Consider the following 23,295-nt stretch of genomic DNA (forward strand, 5'->3'; position numbering starts at 1 on the left):
GCGCTGAGTGTTTCCAACTGGGGTGGGGTGGGCTGGGACCACCGCTGGCACCCCGAGCTGCCCAGGGTGCGGGGGCAGGACCCCAGGGGGCCATGGGGAGCAGGGTGGGTGCTGCCAGCCTGGTGCTGGGGGTGGGACATGAAGCACCCCCATCCCCTCTCCCTGGGGCTGTCCTCGGCACCCCCACGCACTCCTGCTGCTGCGGGGCCGGTGTCACTGTCCCCGGGGGTGTCCCCACGTGCTGCCCCCTCCCCGCTCACAGACCCCCGGAGCCGGTGCCCTTCTGCAAGGCCTTTTATTTCCATGTCAGAAAGGCCCCTGCTCTGAGGGACCCCGGCATCGTCGTCCTGCACCACCACCACCACAGGGGGACCAGGACCCTGGGGGGGCACCCTGTCCCCAAGGGCGGGTGGGAGGCTGCCGCCAGCCCTGGGACCCCCATGGTGACCCCAGGCAGGGGCTAGAGACCTCAGCTGAGGACCCAGCACCAAGCGAGGGGCAACGGGGGCTGCACAGGGGGGACACTTGCTGACACTGAGAAGGGCACCGTGGCATCACCATCCCTGGGGCACACAGCGGCACAAGACACAGCGGGGAACACGGGCCACTCCCATGGGTGGGATGCGGGCATGGGGGGAGTAGTTTGGTTTTTTTCCCTTTTTCTTTATTTACAAAATTCCTGGCTGCTCCCTCCCGGCTGGGAGGACAGGGAAAACCCCAGCGGAGGGAGGCAGTGCCAGGGCCGGAGGTCTCCTGCCCACCCTGTCAGAGCCCCTGCCCGCTGGCTCGCCTGCTGCTAAAAATAATAATAATAATAATAATATTATATTAATAATAATGGTGATATTAATGAGAAAAGAGCTGTGGTTGTGTCCTGGCGCAGAGAGCCCTGGCAGCTGATGGGGCCAGGAACCGTGCCATCCCCATGGCGGGGGCTCAGGTCGGTGGGCTGGGACAGCTCAAGTCCCCCTGCCCGGGCGGTGCCGAGGCCCCCATCCTTCGTGGGGGCGCAGGGCACAGGCAGAGATCCGGCTTCGGCCGCCTGGGAGCTGCGGGTGGGCGGCTCCAGATGTGGAGCTGCACATCTGGGGAGAGAGTGCTGGCCAAGGTGGTGAGAGAGCCGGGAAGTGTGTGTGTGGGGGAGCTGGGTCCCACTGGAGCAGCCCTACCGCCCCCGAGCATCCATCCTGCCTAGGAACATTTCCCCCATCCTACCCCGCAGCATCCGTCCCACCTAGCAATATTTCCCCCATCCTGCCCTGGAGCATCCATCCCACCCCAGAGCATCGCTGCTGCCTTGGAGCACCCATCCTGCCCCAGAACATCCCCCCATCCTGTCCCAGAGCACCCCTCCTGCCTTGGAGCATCCATCCCTCCCGCCCTGGAGCATCCATTCCTCCTACCCGCGAGCATCCTGCCTGCAGCTTCCGCTGCCCCACACCCCCACCAGTCTTTCAGCATCTTTCTGAGGCTAAACCCAGAGCGTTTGGGTCTTTCCCCATCCCCAAGGCCCCTCTCTGACCTCAGGAGGGGCTGCCTGGCAAGCTGAGCCATGCCAAGCCACGCCGGTGCTGGCCCTGGCCAGGGTCACCCCACTGCGAGGGAGCTGAGCTCCATGGGGCCGGGCTGGGGCAACCGCAGGGCAGCGGGGCGGTGGGTCCCGGAGCCCTGCGTGCCCTGGAGCAGGTCAGAGGGGCTGGCACTGCTGGGCTGCGAGGCCACGCTCAGTCCCAGTCCATGTCACAGCTCCGGCTCACATGGGTGGCATGAGGTGGCCGGGCACGGCTGCAAGGGAAGGCGAGGGGTGGGCACGCCGAGGCAGGGGGGTCTCTGCCCTCCTTGGCCCCGCTCCCCCTGCCCGTCCCTGCAGGATGGGGGGTTCCGGGGCTGGCACATCCCAGGACCTACTGCGCTTAGGAATAGGCCAGTCCCTGGAGCGGCCGCGCAGGCGTGTGGAACTTGTCCGAGTCCTCGAAAGCCGGGTCTGGGTGGTGGGAGAGAGGGAAAGAGAGGGTGAGCCAAGGCAGGGAGGAGAGGTGGGCACGGAGGGACAGGGACGAGGGTGGCATGGTGCACCCCTCCCTGCGGCGCAGCCCCAGCCATGCCTCGGGTGCAGGGAGGAGGCACGGAAACGGGCAGGGGTGCAGGCGGGAGAGGGCAGGCAGCCTGCGGGAAGGGATCTGCAAGGCACCAGGGTGGGCACGGTGACACCGGGACCCCCCCTCCCCCTCTGTCAGGCAAGGGGGACCTGGGGGTGTGCTGGGGGGGGGCAGGTGGGGGCAGCCCTGCCTGCACTGGGCTCACCTTGCAGGCTGCTGCTGCTGGTGCTGGCGCAGGCGGGCGGCGGGGAGGTCTGTGGCCGCACCACGGGGGCGAAGGCGCTTTTCTGCTTCACCGCTGAGATCATGTTGACGGGCGAGAAGGAGAAGACCCCGGTGGGGGTGGAGGCGTTGGTGCCCGACGGGAGGGTGATGGAGGAGGCGCCGAGCGGGGGGCTGGCGGGCATGACTGTGGGGAGAGACCCACTCAGGCCGGGCAGAGCTGGCGACGGGGCATCGCTCCCCATGCGGGATGCCAACACACCCTGGTGACATCGCATGGGACCCAGCTTGCCAGAGCTGGGGCTGGAGCTTTCTCAGCTCAGGTCACTGTGTTCCTGCTCCCCCTTGCCCTCGCAGACAGCTTTGGGGACACCCTGGAGCTGGTGTATGGCTTTGGGGACATGTCAGAGCTAGTGCCCGGCTTTGGGGATGCCTTGGGGCTGCTGCTTGGTTTTGGACGATGCCTTGGGGCTGATGCATGCCTTTGGGGACACCCCAGGGCTGGTGCACAGCATTGGGGACTCCCTGGAGCTGGTGCATGGCTTTGAGGACACCCCAGGGCTGGTGCATAGCGTTGGTGACTCCCTGGAGCTGGTGCATGGCTTTGGGGACACCCCGGGACACCGACTCACTGGCATAGGGGGAGTTGGCGGTGGAGCCGTTGAGGAAGCTGGGGGAGCCGGGCACCCCCAGGCCAGCCATGGTGCCGCCGCCGTAGCCATTGATGCCGGCGGCACTGCTGTAGCTGCTCTGCTGCGGCGTGGAGCTGGGCACGTAGCCCCGTGGCGAGACGCTGCCCGTGTTTCGGGAGTAGCCTGTGGGCGAGAGGGGCCGGGGGTGGCACAGGGCAGGCAGGGACCCCCTCCCGCCGGCCGGCACAGCCCCCGGCCCACCTTGCTCGGTGCCCTGTGGCGAGTCGCCGATGTTGACGGCCAGCTGGCTGCCGAAGGAGTTCACCCCCATCATGCCGGCGGGGCCGTGGGTGCCGGCCAGCGAGGAGAGCTGGCTGGGGTTGCGGGGGACGCTGTACAGTGCCTCGGCGATGTCTGCCGCTCGCTTCAGGATGATGTCCTGGGATGGGGAGGGGGACACACATGGGGACGGTGTCACCCCATGGCATGTGGAGCCTGGAGTGACCCCTCTATGGGGCAGCGATGGGGCAGGGGAGGGCTGAGACCGCCCCAGCTCATGTCACCTCCCAGGGCGCCTGCAGCCCTGAGTGTCCCCGGGGTGCAGGACGGGCTGTGCCGGGCAGCAATGGGACAGGGGGATCGAGACCCCCCAGCTCGTGACGCCGGCCGGGAAGGACGTGGGAACAAAGGCAGCTTTGGAGGCGCCAGCCCTGCAGCCTGACCTGGCGGCTCCCCTTCCCCTGCAGGTGGGGGGCTCGGGGGGGCCCACAGCGCTGACTCAGCGCCCGAGGAATCCTGATGTGAAGCAGATGTGGGGCCGGGAGGCCGGGGCCGGTGTTGTCCCAAAGTACATCAACGGCTCCTGCGTCCTCACTGCAGCGCTGTGGGCTCGGGGTGCAGACCCCGCCAAGCGGGCAGGGTGGGGGGACGGGGGCAGGAGGGTGGGATGAGCTGGGGGGGGGATGGCAGGATGCGGGTCGGGGGGGTGTCATGGTACCTGGTTGCTGTGCGGCATCCCATAGAGAGCCTCCACCAGGTCGGCCGCCCGCTTCAGCAGGACCTCCTGGGCAGGGAGCGGGATGGGGATCGGGGGGGGGCCCACACCCCCACCCCAGCCCCACCTGCACACGGGGGACATGCAGGCACCCTGCCCTGCCACGTCCCCATGCTGGTGACACATCCCCACCTCCCCGAGGTGCCATGCGATGCCCAGAGCCCCAGCCCAGCACCCCACGGGGCCCATTGCACCCCCGCCCTTGTCCCTCCCTGTGTCCCTCCATGGCCCTCTGTTCCCATGGGTCTGCCGGAGACGGGGAAGCAGAATGGACCCCACCACACAGAGCAGGAGCTGAGGGTCAGGGAGCCAGGCCAGCCCGTGGGCTGCACCCAGGGGCTCTGTGTCCCCCTCCCTGTCCCTTGGCCCTCTGGCACTGCCAGGGAAGACCTCTGGGTCTGGGTAAGGTGGTGCCCAGCACCCATGGGTGATGGCGTGTCCCTGCCCGCACCCCGTGGGTGTCACTGGGCACGGCAGGGGGCACGGCACAGCATCTGCGCCAAACCCAGGCCAGGAGGTCCCTACCTTGGGCAGGCGCTCAGGGTCCCCGGGGTGCCGGGGGATGACCTTCTGCAGCCGCTGGAACCCGTAGTCGATGGTGGGCTCGTTCAGCGCTGACGAGAGAGGGGGGCTCAGCGGCTGCTGCGTCCGGGGCCACCCTGTCCCCCCCCTGCCCCGGCCCCATGGGGAAACTGAGGCATGGGCTGTGGGGTGCAGTGCTGGAGCATAGTCGGGGGGGGGGAACCCCACCTCCCGCACAGACACCCCAGCTGTGCCGCCTGTCCCCGACCCGTGCCAGCAGCCCCTGCGCCCCTTCCTCTCCCAGCCCCTTGTCTGGCAGCCGCAGCCCCCAGCACCACCGCAGGCGTCCCGAGGGGACTGGACAGTGCCGGAGCGGGGCAGGAACTGGGATGACATGCCCAACCCTGTCCTTGCCAGCAGGTCCCCCCCAAGTCACAACCCTACCCTGCCCCTAACTCTATGCCCTGCCCCCCAACCCAACGCCTTCCTGCCCCAAATCCTTGCCCTACGCCCATCCCCTCGCACCCTGCCCCATCCCCTTGCCCTAACCCTGCAGCAGAGCTGCCATGGTGGGGGGCGGGGGGTGGTCCCAGTCAAGGTAGGGCTGTCCCCAGGGGCTGGCAGCGGGCACAGAGATGCTCTGGGCACCATCCTGGGGGTCTCGGCCTCCTTCCACGGGGGTCTGCGCCCCTCACCGGTGTAGACGAAGCGTCCTGGGGCGCCCTTGCAGAACTGCTTGGACTTGTAGGAGAGCGTCACCTCCACCACGCCGGGGATGTGCCGCGGGGGGGTCTGCACCCGGATGGCGTGAGGTGTGATGAGCTGCGGGGCAAGACTGGGCTCAGCCTGCAGCCGGGGAGGTTGTGCCAGCCCCCCAGCACCCCTCCCCGCTATCCCCTACCTCGCTCCACACCAGCATGGTGCCGAAGACGACCTGCAGCCCGTCGAAGAAGTTGTCCCCGATGACGATGACGGTGGCACCTCCTGTGGTCCAGCCCTCGCTGGGGCTGATGGCTTTGATGCAGGGGGTGGCTGCTTCGGGCGGGAGGGGAGAGACAGGGCAGCAGTGAGTGTGGGGGCACGCGGGGCGGGAGCGGGGGGCGCCGGGGTCGGGGCCGGGGACGCGAGGCTGGGGGAGAGAAGGCAGAGAGGGAGAGCAGAGGCAGAGAGTGAGAACCAGGCAGTGGCGAGGGGCAGGGGACAGACACAGGTGGCCACGGACGCACGGACACGGACAGACGCCAGGCGGGAGCAGGGGAGGAGGGGGACTGGGTGGCTGGCACTGTGGGATGGGGGGAACCAGGCAGACGGGGACAGATGGGGACGGTGGGGAGGGGATAGTGAGGGAGAGTGCGGGCAGGGGATGGAGGGGGAGATGGAGAGCATGCAAGGGACAGACAGACAGACAGGGAGCAAACAGGTCAGACTGGCGGACAGGGCACGTATGCACTGGACAGAGGGACACAGAGAGATGTGGTGGGTGCACGGAGGGACAGAGGGGGGACGGACAGAGAGCACCCAGGAGGGCAGGGCAGCCTGCGCGCACGGGACGGACGGAGGGACGAAGGGACAGACAGAAATCGCAGGTGCACGGCGGGTGGATGGAGAGGCCGTGTGCGCGCGCTGGGTGGATGGACAAACGTACAAGGCATAAATACGGGGCTGGGTGACCACCTCCAGGGCTGCCCGGGGTGCCTGGGGGGCCCGGCAGGGAGATGCTGGGGCTGGGGGAGCTGCAGCCTCTGAGCGGTGTGGGGCAGAGCTGGGCACAGGCGTGTCCCCCGCGGGGGTCCCAGCATGGGGACACGGTCTCTGGGGCTGCCCTGGCGCCGTGGGACACACACGGCTGTGGGGCTGGCTCTGGCACAGCCTGGGCAGGGGATGCCACGGCAGGAGCAGCACCCACTGGCATGGACGCGTGTCTGTCCCTCCGCGTGGCCGTGCACACGCATGTGCGTGGGGCACGTGTTCCGCGTGCGTGGGCATGCGGGGCAGCCGGCAGGGACTCACCTTCGGAGGGGTCGAGGCGCCGTGCCCGCCGCCCATGCTTGGAGTTGTTGTGGACAAACATGTTGTCGGACACGGCCAGGACGTGGCCGTCCACGTTCACCGTCGTCGAGACGACCACCTGCGGGACAGCCGGCTCAGGGCCACCGTTGTGTGTCCTCCCCCGCCCTCCCTGGGGTATGTCACCTTGCCCCCTGCTCGTCTCTAGTGTCCCACCGCTCCCCTCGGCATTCCGGGAGTGCCATGGGTGCCCTCTGGACCCTCCGCGCCTTGGTGGCGACACGCGTGTGCAAATCTGCACCTGCGCGGGTGTGCACACGTGTGCGTGTGCCCGGCTGCGTGTGCGTCTGCACGTGTACGCGGGCGCAGGAGCGCTCGTGTGCGCACGCGTGTGCCCCCACAGCCGCACAGCACACGGTGCCACGGGACCCCCAACCCTGGCGCTGCCCCGGCGTCAGCACCGGCCCATCACCGTGTCACCAGCCTGGAGGAGCCCGGACCCCAGAGGACACACCAGTCCATCCCCTGTGTCACCGGCACAGGGGACCCTGGCCCCCAGGGGACACCCCAGCCCATCCCCTGCATGCCCCCCTCCGCCCCCCCTCCTCCCCCCCCCCCCCCCCCCGCACCCCGCTCTCCCCCTCCGGCGTGGACTTGGCTGCTCTCCCGGAGCTGCTTGGCGCTATGCAAATTGGATAGGTCGTTAATCATGTAAAAATGTCACAATTATCATATCTTTACGAGAGGCCCTAATGAAGGCGCCCGTGCTGGGTGGGGGACGGGCCGGACCCCCCCCCACCACCGCACTCTGCTCCGCTCCCCAACCTCCAGCTGCTGCGGGGAGAGCTGGGCTGTGGGCTGGGGACACTTTGGGGGGGGACACAGAGTGGGGACGAGGGGAGACGGTGGAGGGGGCTACGAAGGGGGCGAGGGGAATCAGGGTTTGCAAATTAGGGTTTGCGAAGACATGGGGGGGGGCGGAAATCAGAGTTTGCCCGTTAGGGTTCGCAAAGGGGGGGAGGGGAATTAGGGCCCACAAATAAATAAGAGTTTGCGAAGGGGACGAAGGGAATTGGGGGGGTTGAAAAGGGGCTCCAGGGGAATTATTAGGGTTTGCGAAGGGGTTCAAGAATGCAGGTTTGCGACGGGAGCGAGGGAAATCAGAGTTTGCAAGTTAGGGTCTGCAGAGGGGGCATGGGGAACTGGGGTTCGAAAATAAATAAGAGTTTGCAAAGGGGGGGCGAAGGGAACTGGGGTTTGCAAAGGGGTCCAAGGGGAATTAGGGTTTGCAAATCAGGGTTTGCAAATTAGAGTTTGCAGAAGAGGGGAGGGCAACTGGGGTTTGCAAAGGGGTTGAAGGGCAGTTAGGGTTTTGCAAAGGGATTGGGGGAAATTAAGAAAGAGTTTGCAAGTTAGGGTTTGCAAAGGGGGCATGGGGAATTGGGGTTTGAAAATAAATAAGAGCTGGCAAAGGGGACGAAGGGAACTGGGGTTTGCAAAGGGGCTCAAGGGGAATTAGGGTTTGCAAAAGGGGTCAAGGGGCACTGGGGACTCGAGTCCCAAAAGGGAATCGAGTTCCTAATTCCCCTGCAACCCTTTGGGAAAATATATGAGGTCTCCAGACCCATCCCCGCCCCCCGCAGACCTGGTGTGAGGGGCAGGGTTTGGAGGCGGGGGTGCCGGGTGCTCACCTGGAAGCGCCGCATGTCCCGGGGGTTCCCCGCGTTCTTCAGGCAGTTTTGGTTGCATTTGAGGAAAAACTTGAGGAAAAACCTGGGATGGAAGGAAAGATCCCAACAGTTGATGTTGGCAAACCGGGGGTGGAGGGGGTCCCAGAGACCCTGTGATGTCTCCTTCCACCCCATCCCGTGGTTCCTTGGCGCTGGAGCAAAGCTGCTCCAGGTGAGTGTCACCGCTGTCCTGGTGTCCCCAAATGGAGGTAGCCCCCTACATGTCACACCATGCGCCGGAGATGTGTGTGGGTGTTCCCCATGGTCTCCCGCGCACCCCCCAGTGACACACAGGTGTGCACGCACCGTGCAGAGGTGTCCACAGCCGAAAACACACACACACGTGCGTGTACACACACACACGCACACACACACACGCACTGCGCGGCCGCAGGGACCCTGGTGCATCCTATGAGCCCCCCCTGCTGTGCTGGGTGCTGCCTCTCCCTGCCCATGGGGGTCCGGCGGGTGCCAGGCATCATCCCCAGTGGAGGATGGACGGGCAGGAGGGCGAGCTGCTCCCGCCACGTCCCGGCCTGCTGAAATATTCAGGCTGCTTGTCCATGGCCCCGTAATCAGCCTCCGCCCCTCAATAATTAATGGGCAGCAGCAGCAGCAGCGCTCACGCTAGGGGCTGGTACGGGAGGAGAGCGCGTGGCCATCACGGTGCCCACGCGTGTGGATGGCGGTGTGCGTGGATATGCGTGGGGGAGCACAGATCCACACCCAGGGGATGGCCAGACGTGGTCCCCAGGACCTGGGTGCACACCGGGATCCCACCCTGCGCACTTTTGGGCATCAAGGTGAGAGACCTGGTGTCCCTGTCCCCAGCTGTGGACCACCCCATGGGTGAAATGGGCTACCTGCATGGTCACCCACGTGCCCACGGGCACGCTCACCCTGCACAAACATGTGGTGCGCGCACACACGCACACATTTGCTCTGCTCCATGCCCAGCCATCACGCTGCGCCAGCTCACTTTGCCATGGCAGATCACCGCGCTGTGCCAGCTCACTGCACCGGCCCCGGTGACCGCACAGCGCCAGGTCACCGCTGTGCCAAGTCACCACACCACCGTAAGTCCCCGAGCTGTGCCAGGTCACCCCTCCATGCCAGGCTACCGCAATGTGCCAGCTCGCCGCACTGTCTCAGCTCACTGTACCACGCCAGGGCACTGTGCCACCCATGGCCACTGTGTCATGCCAGGTCACTATGCCATGACAAGACCAATATGTCCCTCTGTGCCATCTCCTTCCCTTGGCCTGGTATGGGTTAACTCATCCCCTGGTCCCCTCCCTGATGTGCTTGGGCTCTGCCCTGCCCACCACTACGAAGCCCTTCAGCAGGTCCAGGGCACTGCATGGGGCTGGTGCACCCCAGTGCCCCATCCTACCCCATCCCACTGTGCCATCCTGACCCACCCCAGTGTGCCATCCTGTCCCCCATCCCAGAGTGCCATCCTGCTCCCATCGCAGGGTGCCATCCTGTCCCTGTCCCAGTGTCCCATCCTGACCCCTCTCAGCATGCCATCCCGCCCCTATTCCACTGCACCATCCTGTCCTCCATCCCAGCGTGCCATCCTGCCCCCATCCCACTGTGCCATTCTGTCCCCACCCCAGAGTGCCACATCCTGTCCCCACCCCTATGTGCCATCCTGCCCTATGCGTGTGCCATCCTACCCCATCCCGCTGTGCCATCATGTCCCCATCCCACTGTGCCATCCTGATCCCCATCCCTTCTCGGCAGCCTGTCCTGGCATCTCATCTGAGCACCTTACCCTGAAGTCCCGTCCCAGCACCCTGCCTTGGTATCCCACCCCAGCCCCCCACCCCAGCCCCCCGCCTCAGCCCCACCAGCCACCTCCCTGAGCGCTGCAGTGGGGCTGGGGAGGGGGATGTAGGGGACAGAGGGGTGGGGAGGGGACACAGGTGCCCAGGGGGAAGTTTCCCACGGCCCGTTAGGTGCTGGTGGAGGCTGGAGGGGAGGACGGGACCTCGGGGGATGACGGGGCACCCAAGGACATGGGCACCCCTGGGACCCCCTGCAATGCGGGCACAGGGACAGGAGCGGTGGGCGCAGCCTCCCCAGCCCCAAACCCCTCCAGCCCCATCCCTGGGGGGAATTGGCCAGGGGGCACAGCCCCTGGGGCCATTGGGGGCCCCCCAGGGGACTCTGGGGACCCTGTGGGACCACTGAGCAGAGAACGCACCTCCAGACTGTGCCACCCCAGGGCCTCCTGCCGTCGGCCGGCGCTCACGGAGAGGGGCCCCCACACTGGTGCTGCCGGGATGCTGCCCATAGGGGATGGTTTTCCCGGGCAAGGAAGAGGGGGGACCCCCCCGTGTCCCCCCATCACCCGCCGCCCGGCAGGTGGTAATCAGAGGAAGGAAGGAGCTGGAAGACGGCAGGAAAACTCCACACACACCCCCGCCAGGAGATTGACAGAGGCCGTTTGAGGCTGGGGGGGCGACCCCCCCGGCCCCCCCCGACTTCCCCCCCCCCCCCCCCCAGCCCCCCAGCCCCGGCTCTGCGCTGCTGAGGGGGGGGCTAATCCTGAACCCCAGGTCGGCCTCGTCCCCCCCGAGCGGCAGCCGTGCATATGGGCCCGGGAGTTAAAAATACAGGCGCTGTGCATGCATTAGCATCCCTAATGCACAGCGCTCCCCATTTAATATGCAAATTCCCGGCGCTGCTGCCGAACACCTTCTGTTCCGAGCGCATAAATTTGAATTTGCAATTAGAATAATCTTGTATAATTAATGAAAAGCGTCAATTTTAGCTCCTAAGTAATTTGATTAACATGTTGATAGGGCACTTATCTGGCTCTCTAAACCAGTGGGGCTGGGCGTCGGGCTGGGGAGCGGGGCTGAGGGGGGGGTGCCGAAGGGGGAGCGGGCGGTGGGCTGGGGACTCGCCTGGCCCCGGGTGACCCCCGAGGGCCCTGGGGACGGAGGAGGACACAGGGGCACGGGGGAAACCCCCAGCTGCCCTCAACACAGAAGAGGGATGGAGTTGCCACCAGCCTGGGGGTGTCACCTCCTTGGGGCAGGGCCCTGAGGGGTCCCTGGGGAGAAGGGGGCTGGGGTGGGCTCAGGGGACACTTGCCATGGGGGTGATCACCCCACAGGAACCCAGGGCTGGGCTCAGCCTCAGCCTCCAGCACGGGAGGGTCACAGGGCACCCTGGGACACCCTGCGCACCCTAAAACCACCAGCACGGGGTGCAGCACCCAGGACACCCACGGGATGAGGAGGCTGAGGGGACAGGGGGACATGGGGATGCTGTTACTGGCAGGTTTGTCTTGGCCGGGCTGCGGCGGCTGCATCCCATGTCCGGGCTGGGAGTTCCGGGGGCCACGATCCCCACGGCTGGCCAGGGCACAGCTGGCCGGGGGCGGCGGGGGGGCGGCACAGCTGGCTGGCGCTGGCAGCTCCGGGGGAGGACAGGGGTCAGGGACCCGCTGCAGCAGGTCCAGCGTCACACTCTGGGGGGGATGGGCCGGGGACTGAGGGGGTGCGAGCAAGTTCTGTGCCACCCCCCCAACCTCAGGGACCCAGGCATCCTCCAGCACCTCCGGTCTCGGCGCAGGGGGAAGCCACTCACAGGGACACCCCAGGACCAAGGGACCCCAGTTGCAGGCAGGGGGAGGCAAGGAGGGTGCACAGCACTGGCCAGCCCCTGTCCTCCCCGCCACGTCCCCCAGGCCCCAGTGCTGAGGTGACCAAGCCCTGCAGAGCCAGACAGGGCCCCCAAACGCCCCAGCACTCCCAAAGAGCCCCGCTTCACCTGGCGTCACCAGGGAGGTGCCACCATGCCAGGAGATGCGTGAGGACCCCTGCATGGAGACAGAGGGGTGGGGACGCGACACGCTGCGTGGAGGGACAGAAGGGCAGATGGATAGACCTGTGGGGTCTGGGGGTGCTGTGAGATGGAGGGAGGAACAGCTCAAGGGCTGGTGAAAGGGGTGGAGAAGGGAAGGAGAGAGGGAGGAAGAGTGGACAGGTGAAGGGATGGATGGATGGATGGATGGATGGATGGATGGATGGATGGGTGGATGGGTGGATAGGAATGAGGGATGGATGGAATGAGAGATGGGTGGAGGGAAGGATGGGTGGATGGAGGGAGGTGGGCTGTGTGCTGTCCAGGGAGGGCAGAGGGTCGGGGCTGCAGGCAGACAGACAGACAGCCCAGTGCCAGGAGGACACGGTGTCCATGCCCACACCAGCGAGCGCTGCCTGCGCTGGGCTGGGTTTTCTGCCTCCCCCAGTGCTGTGCCGTGGGTCCCAGCCCAGCAGGGAGGATGGGGGCATCCTTCACCTGAGGCCATGTACCCGGCCCGTGCCATGGGCACACGCCTGAGGACACAATGCAGCCCCGGGGTGTCCCTGTGGCACGTGGCCGAGGAGCTGGAGCGGGGCTGCCACACGTTCCCTGTCGCTTGCCGAAGTGGCTGGATGTTGCCTGTATTATTTATTTGTTTGATGCGCGTCGGAAGTGCCGCGCTGACGGCAAACGGCGCTTTCCCCATCTGTCACGGCTGGTTGTCACCGCAGCCCGGCACGGGGCCCGGCAGCCACCGCAGCGTGCCGGACCGGGGGGCACCGCGCGCCCTCCCGGCCCTCACACGCTGCTCCCCCAGCTCATTAGCGCTAATGAGGCAGTGCTAGTACCTGGTCCCCAGCCCTGAGGACTCCCCGCCTGGGCTCCCTGGGGGACCCCCCTGCTGCTGTCCCCCTCCCTCAGCCCCAGTGAGGCACAGGGGGGCATCTGCGCCCGGGGCCGCCGGTACCTGTCGATGATGACGGGGTCGGAGGGGGTCTCGTTGCGGTTCCCGCAGCTCTTCTTGTCACAGCAGCGGCTGGGCACGGCCAAGGAGAGGAGCAGGCGTGAGGGGAACTGGGGGGCCGGGTGCAGCCCCACACCTCCCAACCCGCAGGGGAAAACCCACCTGACCCCCATTTCCCACCCCTGTGCCCCCCCACCGTCACCCAGCCCTGTGCTGCGGAACAGGGGGGTCCTGACCCATGGCGGGATGGGGCTGGGGGCAGAGGTGCAAACGGGACAGGCGGGTGCCCCGCAAGGGCCCAGAGTGCTGGGCTGGGTGGGGGACACCCCAGGACAGGGACATTTTCTGTGTGATGCCAGGGCATGGGGGGTCGTGGCAGAGAGGGCACCCCTGGGGTATCCACCTTAGCCACCCCATGCTACTGCCCCACATCATGGGGCTGGGCTCCAACTTGGGGCTCTCTGGGGCTCGGGGTGCACCCCAGCCTTGGGAAACGCTCAGTGAGCCAAGTGGGGGGGTGGCCTGAACGGGGGGTGACCTGGCCCCGCACCATCCCTCGGTGGCTCCACGTCACCCACGGGGGACACCCAGGGCTGGGCTCGTGCCGCCGCCAGCCGACAAACACGGCAGTGCTGGCCCCGGGGAACGCAGCGGGGAGGGGGGACCCCGGCCCTGGCATCGTTAGCGTGGCTCCTGGAGATCAATTAGCCGCGCTGGCACGGAGCGCTAATTTGCACAAACACCAAGCGCGAGGGTGGTAAACAAGAGCGGGGCTAATGGGGCACGGGGGACCCCGCGCTGGCAGCAGGCAGCTGGGGCAGGCAGCGCTCGCTGCCCGTCTGCCCAACCCGGAACCCCTGGTGCTGCCGGACCCCCCCGGGACCCCCACCAGACCCCCCCCACACACACACCAGGACCCCCCACTGAGACCCCCACCTACCTGCACATGATCTCGTGGGTGAGGAGGACCCGGCACATCTCTGGGTTCTTGTCTTGCCCCTCGTAGATGATGGCCTGGGAAGGGGGGGGGCGGAGAGAGCACGCAGGGGGGGTGCCATCCCCTCCCAGCACTCTGCCTGTCCCCTGCCACCCCTCCAGCCTGTCCCCCAACCACAGACCCTCCCTGGGTGACCCCAGCCAGGGTTGGGGACCCCAATGGCAGCTGGGGTGGGGGGAGCGGGCGGGAGAGGGGCTCGTGCCTGCCTGGCGCTCTGGTGTGCGCAGATGGCCCCGGGGGCTCGCTGGCTGACAGGGTCGGGGGCTGCGGTGCCAGGGGGGGTTAGCCCGCACCCCAACCATCCCGCTCCGTCGTTACCTGCTTGGACATGGAGTCGATGAGGCGGACGTAGAGGTCCTGCTCGGTCCGGAGCCCTGCGGTGAGAGGGAAGGGGTCAGCCCTGCTCGTGTCCCCCCATAGCCCCCTGGCCCCGGCACCCACCGTTGCTGTACAGCAGCTGGAGCCGGTAGTGGATCCCGTTGTTGGTTTTCTCTCCGTTCTGCTCCTGGGGGGAGGACAGGGGACATTACAGCCCCCTCTCGATGCAGCCCTCCACCAGCCCCAGCCTGGCCCGGGGCTGCAGAGCTGCTCGGGCAACTCCCCACATGTGCAATGAGTTTGGGAGAGGTCTCAGCCTCTGCAGCACAGGCTCCAGCGCCCCTCCAAGAGCAGGGGGGTGGCTGGGCAGAGTGACGCCATCCCCACCACAACCCCATCCCCACCACAAGCTTGGCCCCGGGGCAGAGGGGAGGTCTCACCCGCTCCTTCTCCACGAAGTCGATGAAGGAGGTGCGCTCGATCTCCACGGGCTGGCCCTGCCGGTCGTACATGGCCAGGACGAAGTGGAAGAAGTTGGATTTCCGCAGGTTGGAGGGGGGCTGCTTCTCAAAGTGGGCTCGGGCCAGGCCCACCCCGCTGCCAGCAGGAGGAGGAGGAGGGGGGATTAAGCACGGGGCGGCTGCCGGGACCCCCAGCATCCCCTTCCCCAGGGCCACCCCATCACCAGCGGAAGGGCTCAGTGGGAGCTGCCGAACTCCCCCACGGCGGGCGGCGATGCCCCCTGGTACCCCAGGGTGCTGTGGACCAGGATGGAGGCAGCACCCAGGACCCCCACCCTGCCCCATGGCCAGGATGTGCCCATGCCCAGCGCATCCCTGCCATTTGCAGAGCTTGTCCCCGGGGGAAGCGAGCCCGAAGTCAGCCCCGTTTCCCGGGGAGGGGACAGTCCCTGAGGCAGCCCTGGTGCCGGGGGAGGGGAATCGCCCCCAGGGCACTGCTGGGGCTCAGCTGCCGGCCCTGCACCCTATCATGGGGGTGGGTGTCCAGGGTAGGGGTCACAGCTCCTCGGGCTGGGGGGGGGACACAGGATGAGACATGCCAGCAACATCCCAGGGGACGTGCAGCAGCATCACCTGTCCTCAGCTCTGCCTACACCAGGGGCAGGCACCGGGGACAGGAGGGGACAGGAGGGGACGTCCCTGAGCCTTCTACACCCAAGCCCAGCCCCAGAGCATCCCGCTGCCAACCCGCAGAGCCACCTCTGGGCTCTCTTGTAGCACTGGCTGCTCCGAGGGCCACCACTGCTGTCCCTGCACGGACACCCAGGGTGACAGGATGGTGACAGCACAGGGGAGTGTGGCAGAGCCATCCACAGGGACGATGGCTTCAGCACTGACCAGTCCTCATCCTGGTCACCTCGTACGCAGCCCGGCATATGGTCCCAGTCCCCGACCAGTGCCACCACCGGTGCTGCGGCAGCCAGCGCGGCATCAGCGTGGGGGGCCGCGGGAGCCGGACCAGCCCCAGCGCGGCAGCCGGCGAGGCGAGGGGGCCAAGATAAACACACGGATGTAAAAAGTTCCCCCCTTTCATGATTAAAAACACATCAGGCAATGGACAGGGGCAGGGGGGTGGGTTTGGCTCCCCCCTCACAGATCTCAGCAGGGCTTAAGCTACTGGAAGCAGCTCCCATGCTGTGCTGGGGACAGCCCCTGCGCCCCATGGTCACCCCAAAGACCTTGCAGATCCTCCCCCCGCCCCGGAGTGGGGCAGGACCCCACAGACCTTCCAGCCCCCCACCAAGTATGGAGCAGGACACCGCAGATCCTGCCGTGCCCCACGGATCCCACTGGTGTGGGGGCAGCCAGGGCCTGGGCAGGGGTCAGCACTGGGGTGCAAATGCAGGGGGGACACACAAATATGCGGGGGGCAACCCCGCTGGGGGTCCCTGCCTACCCCGGCACCCCCAGCCCTGCTCCTGGAAGCCCAGCCAGGGCCACAATTTGTGGGGCGATGGGCTGGGGGCCAGGTATGACCCACCGATTGCTGGCCCAAGGTGGTGCCCTCCACAGGGTCCCTCTGCCACCACTCCTGGCCATGCTGGGACCCGACTGTCACCTGATGGGTGGCCTGGGAATGGCGCAGGGTGGTAGTGGTGTCACACCCAGCCCCCTTCCCGCAGCACCCCACCAGGGCGACCATTGAGGAAAGGAGCCCCGGGGTGCAGGGATACAGTGCCTTGCGCCCAGGGGCATCACTGGCTGCATGGGGATGTGGGGACACAGGGACAGGGGGACACAGGGACCCACACAAGCCACAGCCACCAGCATCTCCTCCAAAAATGAGAAGAAATCAGGGATTCGGCCCTTTTACTAGTGACCTGCTCCTGTGGCTTGTCCCAGCAGCACCCAGGAGCCTGGGGCAGAGCCAGCACAGGGTGGGGAGGCACCTTCACCTCCCTTAACGATGCTCCTTTAATTACCCCCCCGGCATTGCCCTCAGCCCCAGCCCCGACCCCAGCTGTGGGCACCAGCCAAGGCCAAGTGTGAAGCCCGGATTCTGAAAGCCTTGGGGACACTTCTCTGGCGACACTTTTCCGTGATGGAGGAAAAAGCTTGTTAAGCTGATCGCTGGGGAGCCGAAACGTCCCCAGTTGGCAAATGCTGGGGTACCCGCCTGGCACGCTTGCCTGGCACGCGTGTGCCTGTGTGCATGGCCAACATGTGCGTCCGGCCACATGCGTGTGGACAGACGTGCACACACTCGTGTCCCTGGTCACTGCTGATGGCCGTGTCCTGGCATACCCTGTGGGTGGCCCTTGTCCCCTACCCCAGGGCTCCAACCAACACCAACAGGTTTGCTCTTGGGGCCCATCCCCATGGCATCTGGCCCCACAGCATGGGGTGCCGACCCCACCCGGACCCCACATCCTCACCAGACACCCTCCCCCTGTACCCAGCCGTCACTCCACTCAGCTCCCTGAGGGAGGGGGACCCCCAGTGTCGTGGGGACCTCTCTGTCCCCCAGCAGCATCCCTGGCCCTGCCACGCTGGAGCCCGGCCACGGGACTCCCGGCTGATGGGAAGGTGGCACGGTGCCGGCAGGGCGGCTGCAGCAAGCCAGCGCCCCCCCGGCCCCCCCATTCCCCTCCGCCCCCAAAAAGCTTCGGCCCTAGAGTGCTCGGGGGGGAGGGCAATGGAGCCGCCAGCCCGGGTGGGTAATGGCTGCATCTCTGCTCCCAGCACTGCCGAGACCCTAGCGCTCCGAGAGCCGAGCCCGGCTGCCATTAATTATTAAAGGCAATCAGAGCATTTCCTAGCAGAGGAGCCCAGCGAATGTCTCTTACAGTAAAGCAGCATCTTCCCTTGGCGGAGCCGCCAGGCACCCGGGGCACCGCGCAATTACGCAGCCCCAGCTCCCCCGGCGGCTCTGCCAAACGGGGGGCAAAGGAGGGGGTGGCCAGACCCTGCATGGGTAGCCGAGACCCCGCATGGGCTCATCCCGCAGTCCCCAGCCCCTCTGCCTTGCCCTGGGACCCCAGCACCCCTGAACCCAGGGACACGCCATGGGTGATGGCTGGCATCACCCGGGGAACGTGCGGTGGCCGCAGGGTCCCACAGGAGCGGGGGGGTCTTTGTGGGTGGTGGTACAAGCCCCCCCAGCCAGAGGTCCGAGAGGGGTGCGGGGTGCAGGGTGAAGGCAGGCTGGGTTTGGAGGTGATGAGCACCCCATGAGCATGTCCACACGCATGTCACGGCTGGCACATGTGGCACATGCCCATGGGATGGGGAGGAGAGCGGGGTCTGGAGGACACCGCAGGCTGCCCAGCACCCGGCTGGGCAGGGGCAGGGGTGGGCAGGGGATCTGCGGGCCCCATCCTTGCGCACTGGGCACGTGGCACAGCAGGATGCCGTTGGCACATGGAGACACACGGGCAGGCGCGTCCCTGCCGCTGGGCAACATCGCTGTTGGAGCTGCTGCAGCCGTCCCAGCCCTGTGTGTGTGTGTCCCCTGTCCCCCTGTGCTGCCGGAGCCGGGGACGGGTGGGAGGGGGGGCAGATTTCACCCCCCTTTCTCGCAGCCCCGCTCTAGGGCACGGGGAAGTTTCTGGGAGCGCAGCAGGAAGGCCAGCACCTCCCTGCACCGCGGCACCTCCTGCACCCCAGATAGGACACCGCAGCCCCCCACTGCATCACTGACCCCCCCCAGCACCCTGGGGCCAGGTGGGACCCTCAATGCAGCTGTTCTCCAGGGGGTCCAGGCTGGGCTGTGGCAGTGGCTGTCCCCCCCAAGCAGTGTCTGCGCTGGGATGGGACTGGGGTGGCTTTGCTGGGGTTGGCCAGGGGAACGCTGCAGTTTTCAAGCATCTCGGAGTATCTGCAAGCACAGCAGCTTTGGGGGGGGACCTCAGGGAGCCCCCAGGGCTTCAGCCGTGGGTCACAGCGTCCAGCGGCGCAGTCACAGTCCCCAGTAGAGAGTCAGTAGCGGAGCTGACATGGTGCCTGGGGACCCCAAGCTCGGGGCCGGTGCACACAACCGGACAATCTAGCCCACGGAATGGGTCGGCTCTGGAAGTGCCGGGGACGTCCCACTCCACTGGAGCCCCACGCAGAAGGGACATACACCCCCCAAACCTGCTGTTCCTGGCTGGGCAGAGGGCATGGGGCACCCCAGGAAGGCAGTGCCCAGGCTGGCCCAGGTCCCCTCACCCGTCCATGCTGTGGGGCACTGGGGCTGAGCTGCAGCATTGCCTGTCACCCCTGGACAAAGCTGCAGCACGCTCCAAACACGGCTCCCCCCTTACCGCCCCCCCCGCCCAAACCCCACAGTGCACACAGTGGGGGCAGCAGGAGCTGGGGGCAGCAGTGAAGGTGTCCTCCAGCCACAGCTGGGACCCCTCCAGGCACAGGGTGGAGAGAGAGCAGGGGCCAGGGTACATGGACCCCCCCAGGAAGGGATGAGAATGGGGTGCAGAGAGCCCTGAGCCCCCCCCAGGGAGGGCAGGAGATGGGGACAGGGCACATGGAGCCCCCGAGGGAGGGAAGGGAATGGGGCCAGCTGGGGGACGGGCGGGCATCGGGCTGCGATGCGGTGATCCCGGCGGTGCCAGCTGCCTGAGCGGTTGCAGCAGTCGTTCCCCACAGCTGATAGCCACCAGCCCTGCCCGGGAGACAGGGATGGCACCGCTGTCCCAGCTTTTCCCAGCAGAGACGGGGCTCACGGTGCCGGTCCTGGTCCTGGTGGACACACGGCACAGCGCAGCACGTCACGGCAAAAGATCCTTGCAGCTCCAGCAGCGGCTCCTGCCCCACAGCCAGCATCCACTGGCCCTCCCAACACACGGCAACGGGCCTGGCATGCACGGGGTGCCAGGGGGCTTGGGATGCCGCAGGTACCCGCGGGTGCTGAGGTCTGCGGGGGCCCCCAGGATACCCGAGGTACACAGGGGTAGGGGATACCCGGAGGCCCAGGGAGCCCAGGGCATGTGGGGCAGCTGGGGTGCCTGAAGTACCTGGGGGGGTACGAGGCACCTGGGAGGCTCAAGGCATCCAGGCTGCCCTGGGATCCCGGGGTGCTGAGGGTATGGGGTGTCCAGGGTGCTCGGCGTGCCTGGGGTGTGCAGGGCACCTGAGATGCCCGTGACACCTGTGATGCCCATCGTACCCAGGATGCCCACAGTCTCTGGGATGTTCACAGCATCCGGGATGTCTGTGTAGCCCGTGGCACCCGGGATGCCTGGGATGCCCACAGTGCCCAGGACACCTGCGGTACCCAGGATGCCCACAGTGCCCAGAATGCCCATGGTGCCTGGGATGCCCACAGCGGCTGGGATGTCCGCAGTGCTCAGGATGCCTGCAAAGCCTGGGATGCTCATGATGACTGGCATGCCTGCAGCACCTGGGACACCCGTGGAGCCTGGGATGCCCGTGGAGCCCGGGATGCCTGCAGTGCCCAGGATGCCCACAGCACCGGGGATGCTCACAGAGCCAGAGATATCTTCATAGCCCAGCATACCCACGGCACCCGAGATGCCCACTGCACCCGGGATGCCTGCAGTAAACAGGACGCCCGCGGAGCCCCTTACCTCTGTGCTGCCGTGCTGGCGTCCAGGATGCCGGTGCCCTGCAGCCAGCGGACGGAGGGCAGCCCAGCGGTCAGCGGCTCTTCCTTCATGGGCAGCCCCCCCCGGGGCAGCGCCTCCTGCACGGAGAACATGGCAGGGGCTCAGCGACCGTCCCCAACTTTCCTGCCCCGGGCCCGGCAGCAGAGCTCAGAGCCGGGCAGGTGCCGGGGGCCGCCGTCCCGGCCGCCGGGGAAGCGGCATCTGCGGCGGGTGGCCGGGCGGGAGCCGGGGGGAGGCTCGGGGGGGAAGCTCGGGGGAGGCGGGAGGCGGAGGCAGGCGGAGGCAGGGCCGGAGAAGTTGGAGACGGAGGCGACCAGCAGCCAAGTGCGGGGACCGGGAGGGGAAGGGGCGGGGGGCGGCGGGGGGGCGGGAGGGATGGGGAAGGCAGGGGAGGAGTGGAGGGAGGGATGGAGGGAAGGAGAGGAGGAGTGGAGGGAGGGATGGAGGAAGGCTTAGAGGACTGGAGGGAGGGATGGGGAAGGCAAAGGAGGAGTGGAACGAGGGATGGAGGGAGGGATGGAGGGAGGCTTAGAGGACTGGAGGGAGGGATGGAGGAAGGCAGAGGAGGAGTGAAGGGAGGGATGGAGGAAGGCTTAGAGGACTGGAGGGAGGCAGAGGAGGAGTGGAGGGAGGGATGGAGGGAGGCTGCGAGGACTGGAGGGAGGGATGGAGGGAGGCAGAGGAGGAGTGGAGGGAGGGATGGAGGAAGGCTTAGAGGACTGGAGGGAGGGATGGAGGGAGGCTGCGAGGACTGGAGGGAGGGATGGAGAGAGGGAGAGGAGGAGTGAAGGGAGGGATGCGGGAAGGCTGAGAGGAGGAGTGGAGGGATGGAGGGCGGAGGAGGCCGGAGAGGGGCGCGGGAGGGGGCAGGCGCGGCCCGGGATGGGGCGGGGGCGAGCGCCGGCGGGGGCTCGTTACCGGGCGGGCGGCGGCGGCGGGCGCGGCGCGGGGCGGCGGTGGCGGCGGCGGCGGCGGCGGCGGCGGCGGCAGCGGCAGCGGCAGCGGCAGCAGCAGCAGGAGCGGGCGGACGGGGGGGCCGGGGGGCGTCGGGGGCCCGTGGGGGCCGGAGTGTCCGGGGGGGCCACCTCCCCGCCGCCGCCCCGCGCCCCGGCCCCGCCGCCCCGCCGCCGCCACCAGCACCATCAGCACCAGCACCCGCCGCCGCGGCCCCGCCGCCCCGCCGGCCCGGGCCATGCCGCCGCCGCCTCCCCGGGGAGGCAGGGCCGGAGCCGCCGGGGGAGGCGGGGGCCGCGGCCGGGCAGGCTGACATCATTCCGGGGAGGAGCGGTCCCTCCCCGCGCCGGCGGAGGGGCTCCGCGGCCAGCGCCGCACCGGCCGCGCCGGGGGAGGGGGCGGCGGGCACCGGGAACCCCGGGGACAACCGGGACGGGATGGAGCGGAGAGACCCCGAGCTCCCCGGGGCGGCCGGGGCGACCGCTGTGCCTCTCGGCCCGGGAGACCCCAGGCAGGCCCGGGGGGTAGCCCGGAGGACACCCCTCTGTGTCCCCCAAGATGCCCTGGAGAGACCCCGAACAGGTCCTGGTGCTACCAGAGAGCAGCCTCACTATATCCCTGCAGAGACCCCAGGCAGGCCTCGGGAGTACCCTGGAGGACACCCCACTGCATCCCCCGAGACACCCTGGAGAGGCTCCAAACAGGCCCCAGGGACACCCAGAGGAGACCGCATGGCATCCCCCGAGATGTCCTGGAGAGATCCCAGCCAGGTCCCAGGGACACCATGGGGACACCCCAAATGGGCTCTAGAGATAAGCCAGAGAGACCCCAGGGACACCCTGGAGGAGACCCTGCTGCATCCCTGGAGACAGCCTGCAGCGACCCTCCCCTGCATCACAAGGTGCCTTGGAGAGACCCCAAACGGGCCCCAGAAAAAGCCAGCTGAGCTCTGGAGACAAGCCAGCGTGACCCCTCTGCATCCCCCCGACACCCCAGAGAGGCCTCAGGGCATCTCCCAGGGCTCCTCGCAGAGACCTCTCACAAACCCTACAAGACCCTTGTGCCCGCCTGCGTGCCCAGCATGACTCCAATGAGACCCTGGTGCCACACTGACCCTGTTTGGGTCCTCTGCACCCCGGGATCCCCACATACTGGCCACCACTTAGACCCTCAGACCACTTGGAGTGACCCCAAAGAGTCACCAAGCACCTCAAAAACCCCAGTGTGACTTACCAGCCCCCCTGAGGTGCCCCCAGTGGGACCCCTGCACTCCAGAAACACCCCAGGGTGACCCCTGTGTCCCTCAGCATACCCCAAAGGTGACCCCAGAATCACCCCCGATGCCCCACGTAAACCTGGCTGACCTTCTCTGGGGCACAGCACGTCACTGTGCCCACAGCAGACCCATGGCAAAGGGGACATGTCCCCATCCCCTCCTCACTGTGCATCCCTGCCAGGCAGGGTATAGTCAGGGAAGGGGGTGCCAGCCCTGCACAGCTGCCTCCAGTCCACATCCCAAAGAGGCTGGGAATCCCGAACCCCAACCGGCTCTGTCTCTCCTCTGCCACAGGAGGGGATGCCGGCCCCGCGGTGGGAGTGGGGAGGTTGGTGTCCCTGCCTGGGCAGCCCCTTGTCACAGGCAACATCTCTGGCACAGGCTCTGCAACCTCTCCCCCAACGCGAAGCCATGCTGTGCCCTTTTCCCTCTGGTCACGCAGCCGTGGGGCTGCTGCAGCACCTACATGGGGCTCTGCACACAGACCCCCCCCTCCCTCAGGGCTCGGTAGCAGGGGCCAAGCCCACCCAGCACCCCCCACAGCTTCCCAAAGGCTGGTGGGGCCACGATGGCTCCTGCAGAAACCAAGTGTCCATTTATCCGTGTGCCTGTC

The 23,295-nt window shown here is 67.3% G+C and overlaps 1 protein-coding gene across 4 annotated transcripts; it reads right to left on the bottom strand.

Annotated features, from left to right (window-relative positions):
* Window positions 1–298: 298 nt before the first annotated feature.
* EBF4 (EBF family member 4) lies at window positions 299–21,657 on the bottom strand. Of its 4 annotated transcripts, XM_074587101.1 has the most exons (18): window positions 21,371–21,657; window positions 20,414–20,529; window positions 14,808–14,964; window positions 14,491–14,554; window positions 14,368–14,423; window positions 13,993–14,066; window positions 13,056–13,124; window positions 8,228–8,309; window positions 6,540–6,657; window positions 5,431–5,564; window positions 5,225–5,351; window positions 4,533–4,621; window positions 3,951–4,016; window positions 3,215–3,392; window positions 2,954–3,136; window positions 2,305–2,508; window positions 1,909–1,984; window positions 299–1,785 (listed from the first exon to the last, which is right to left on the bottom strand). In XM_074587101.1, the coding sequence occupies exons 1-17, from the start codon at window positions 21,644–21,646 to the stop codon at window positions 1,914–1,916; spliced, it is 2,064 nt and encodes a 687-aa protein (XP_074443202.1). In that variant the 5' UTR covers window positions 21,647–21,657; the 3' UTR covers window positions 299–1,785; window positions 1,909–1,913. The 4 variants fall into 4 exon arrangements, with proteins under 4 accessions (XP_074443202.1, XP_074443203.1, XP_074443200.1 ...); XM_074587102.1 differs by having other exon boundaries at window positions 299–1,984; window positions 5,431–5,561; XM_074587099.1 differs by having other exon boundaries at window positions 299–1,984.
* Between the last annotated feature and the right edge of the window lie 1,638 nt (window positions 21,658–23,295).

Source organism: Larus michahellis, chromosome 5, assembly GCF_964199755.1.
Source record: "Larus michahellis chromosome 5, bLarMic1.1, whole genome shotgun sequence".
NCBI classification, from domain to species: Eukaryota; Metazoa; Chordata; class Aves; order Charadriiformes; family Laridae; genus Larus; species Larus michahellis.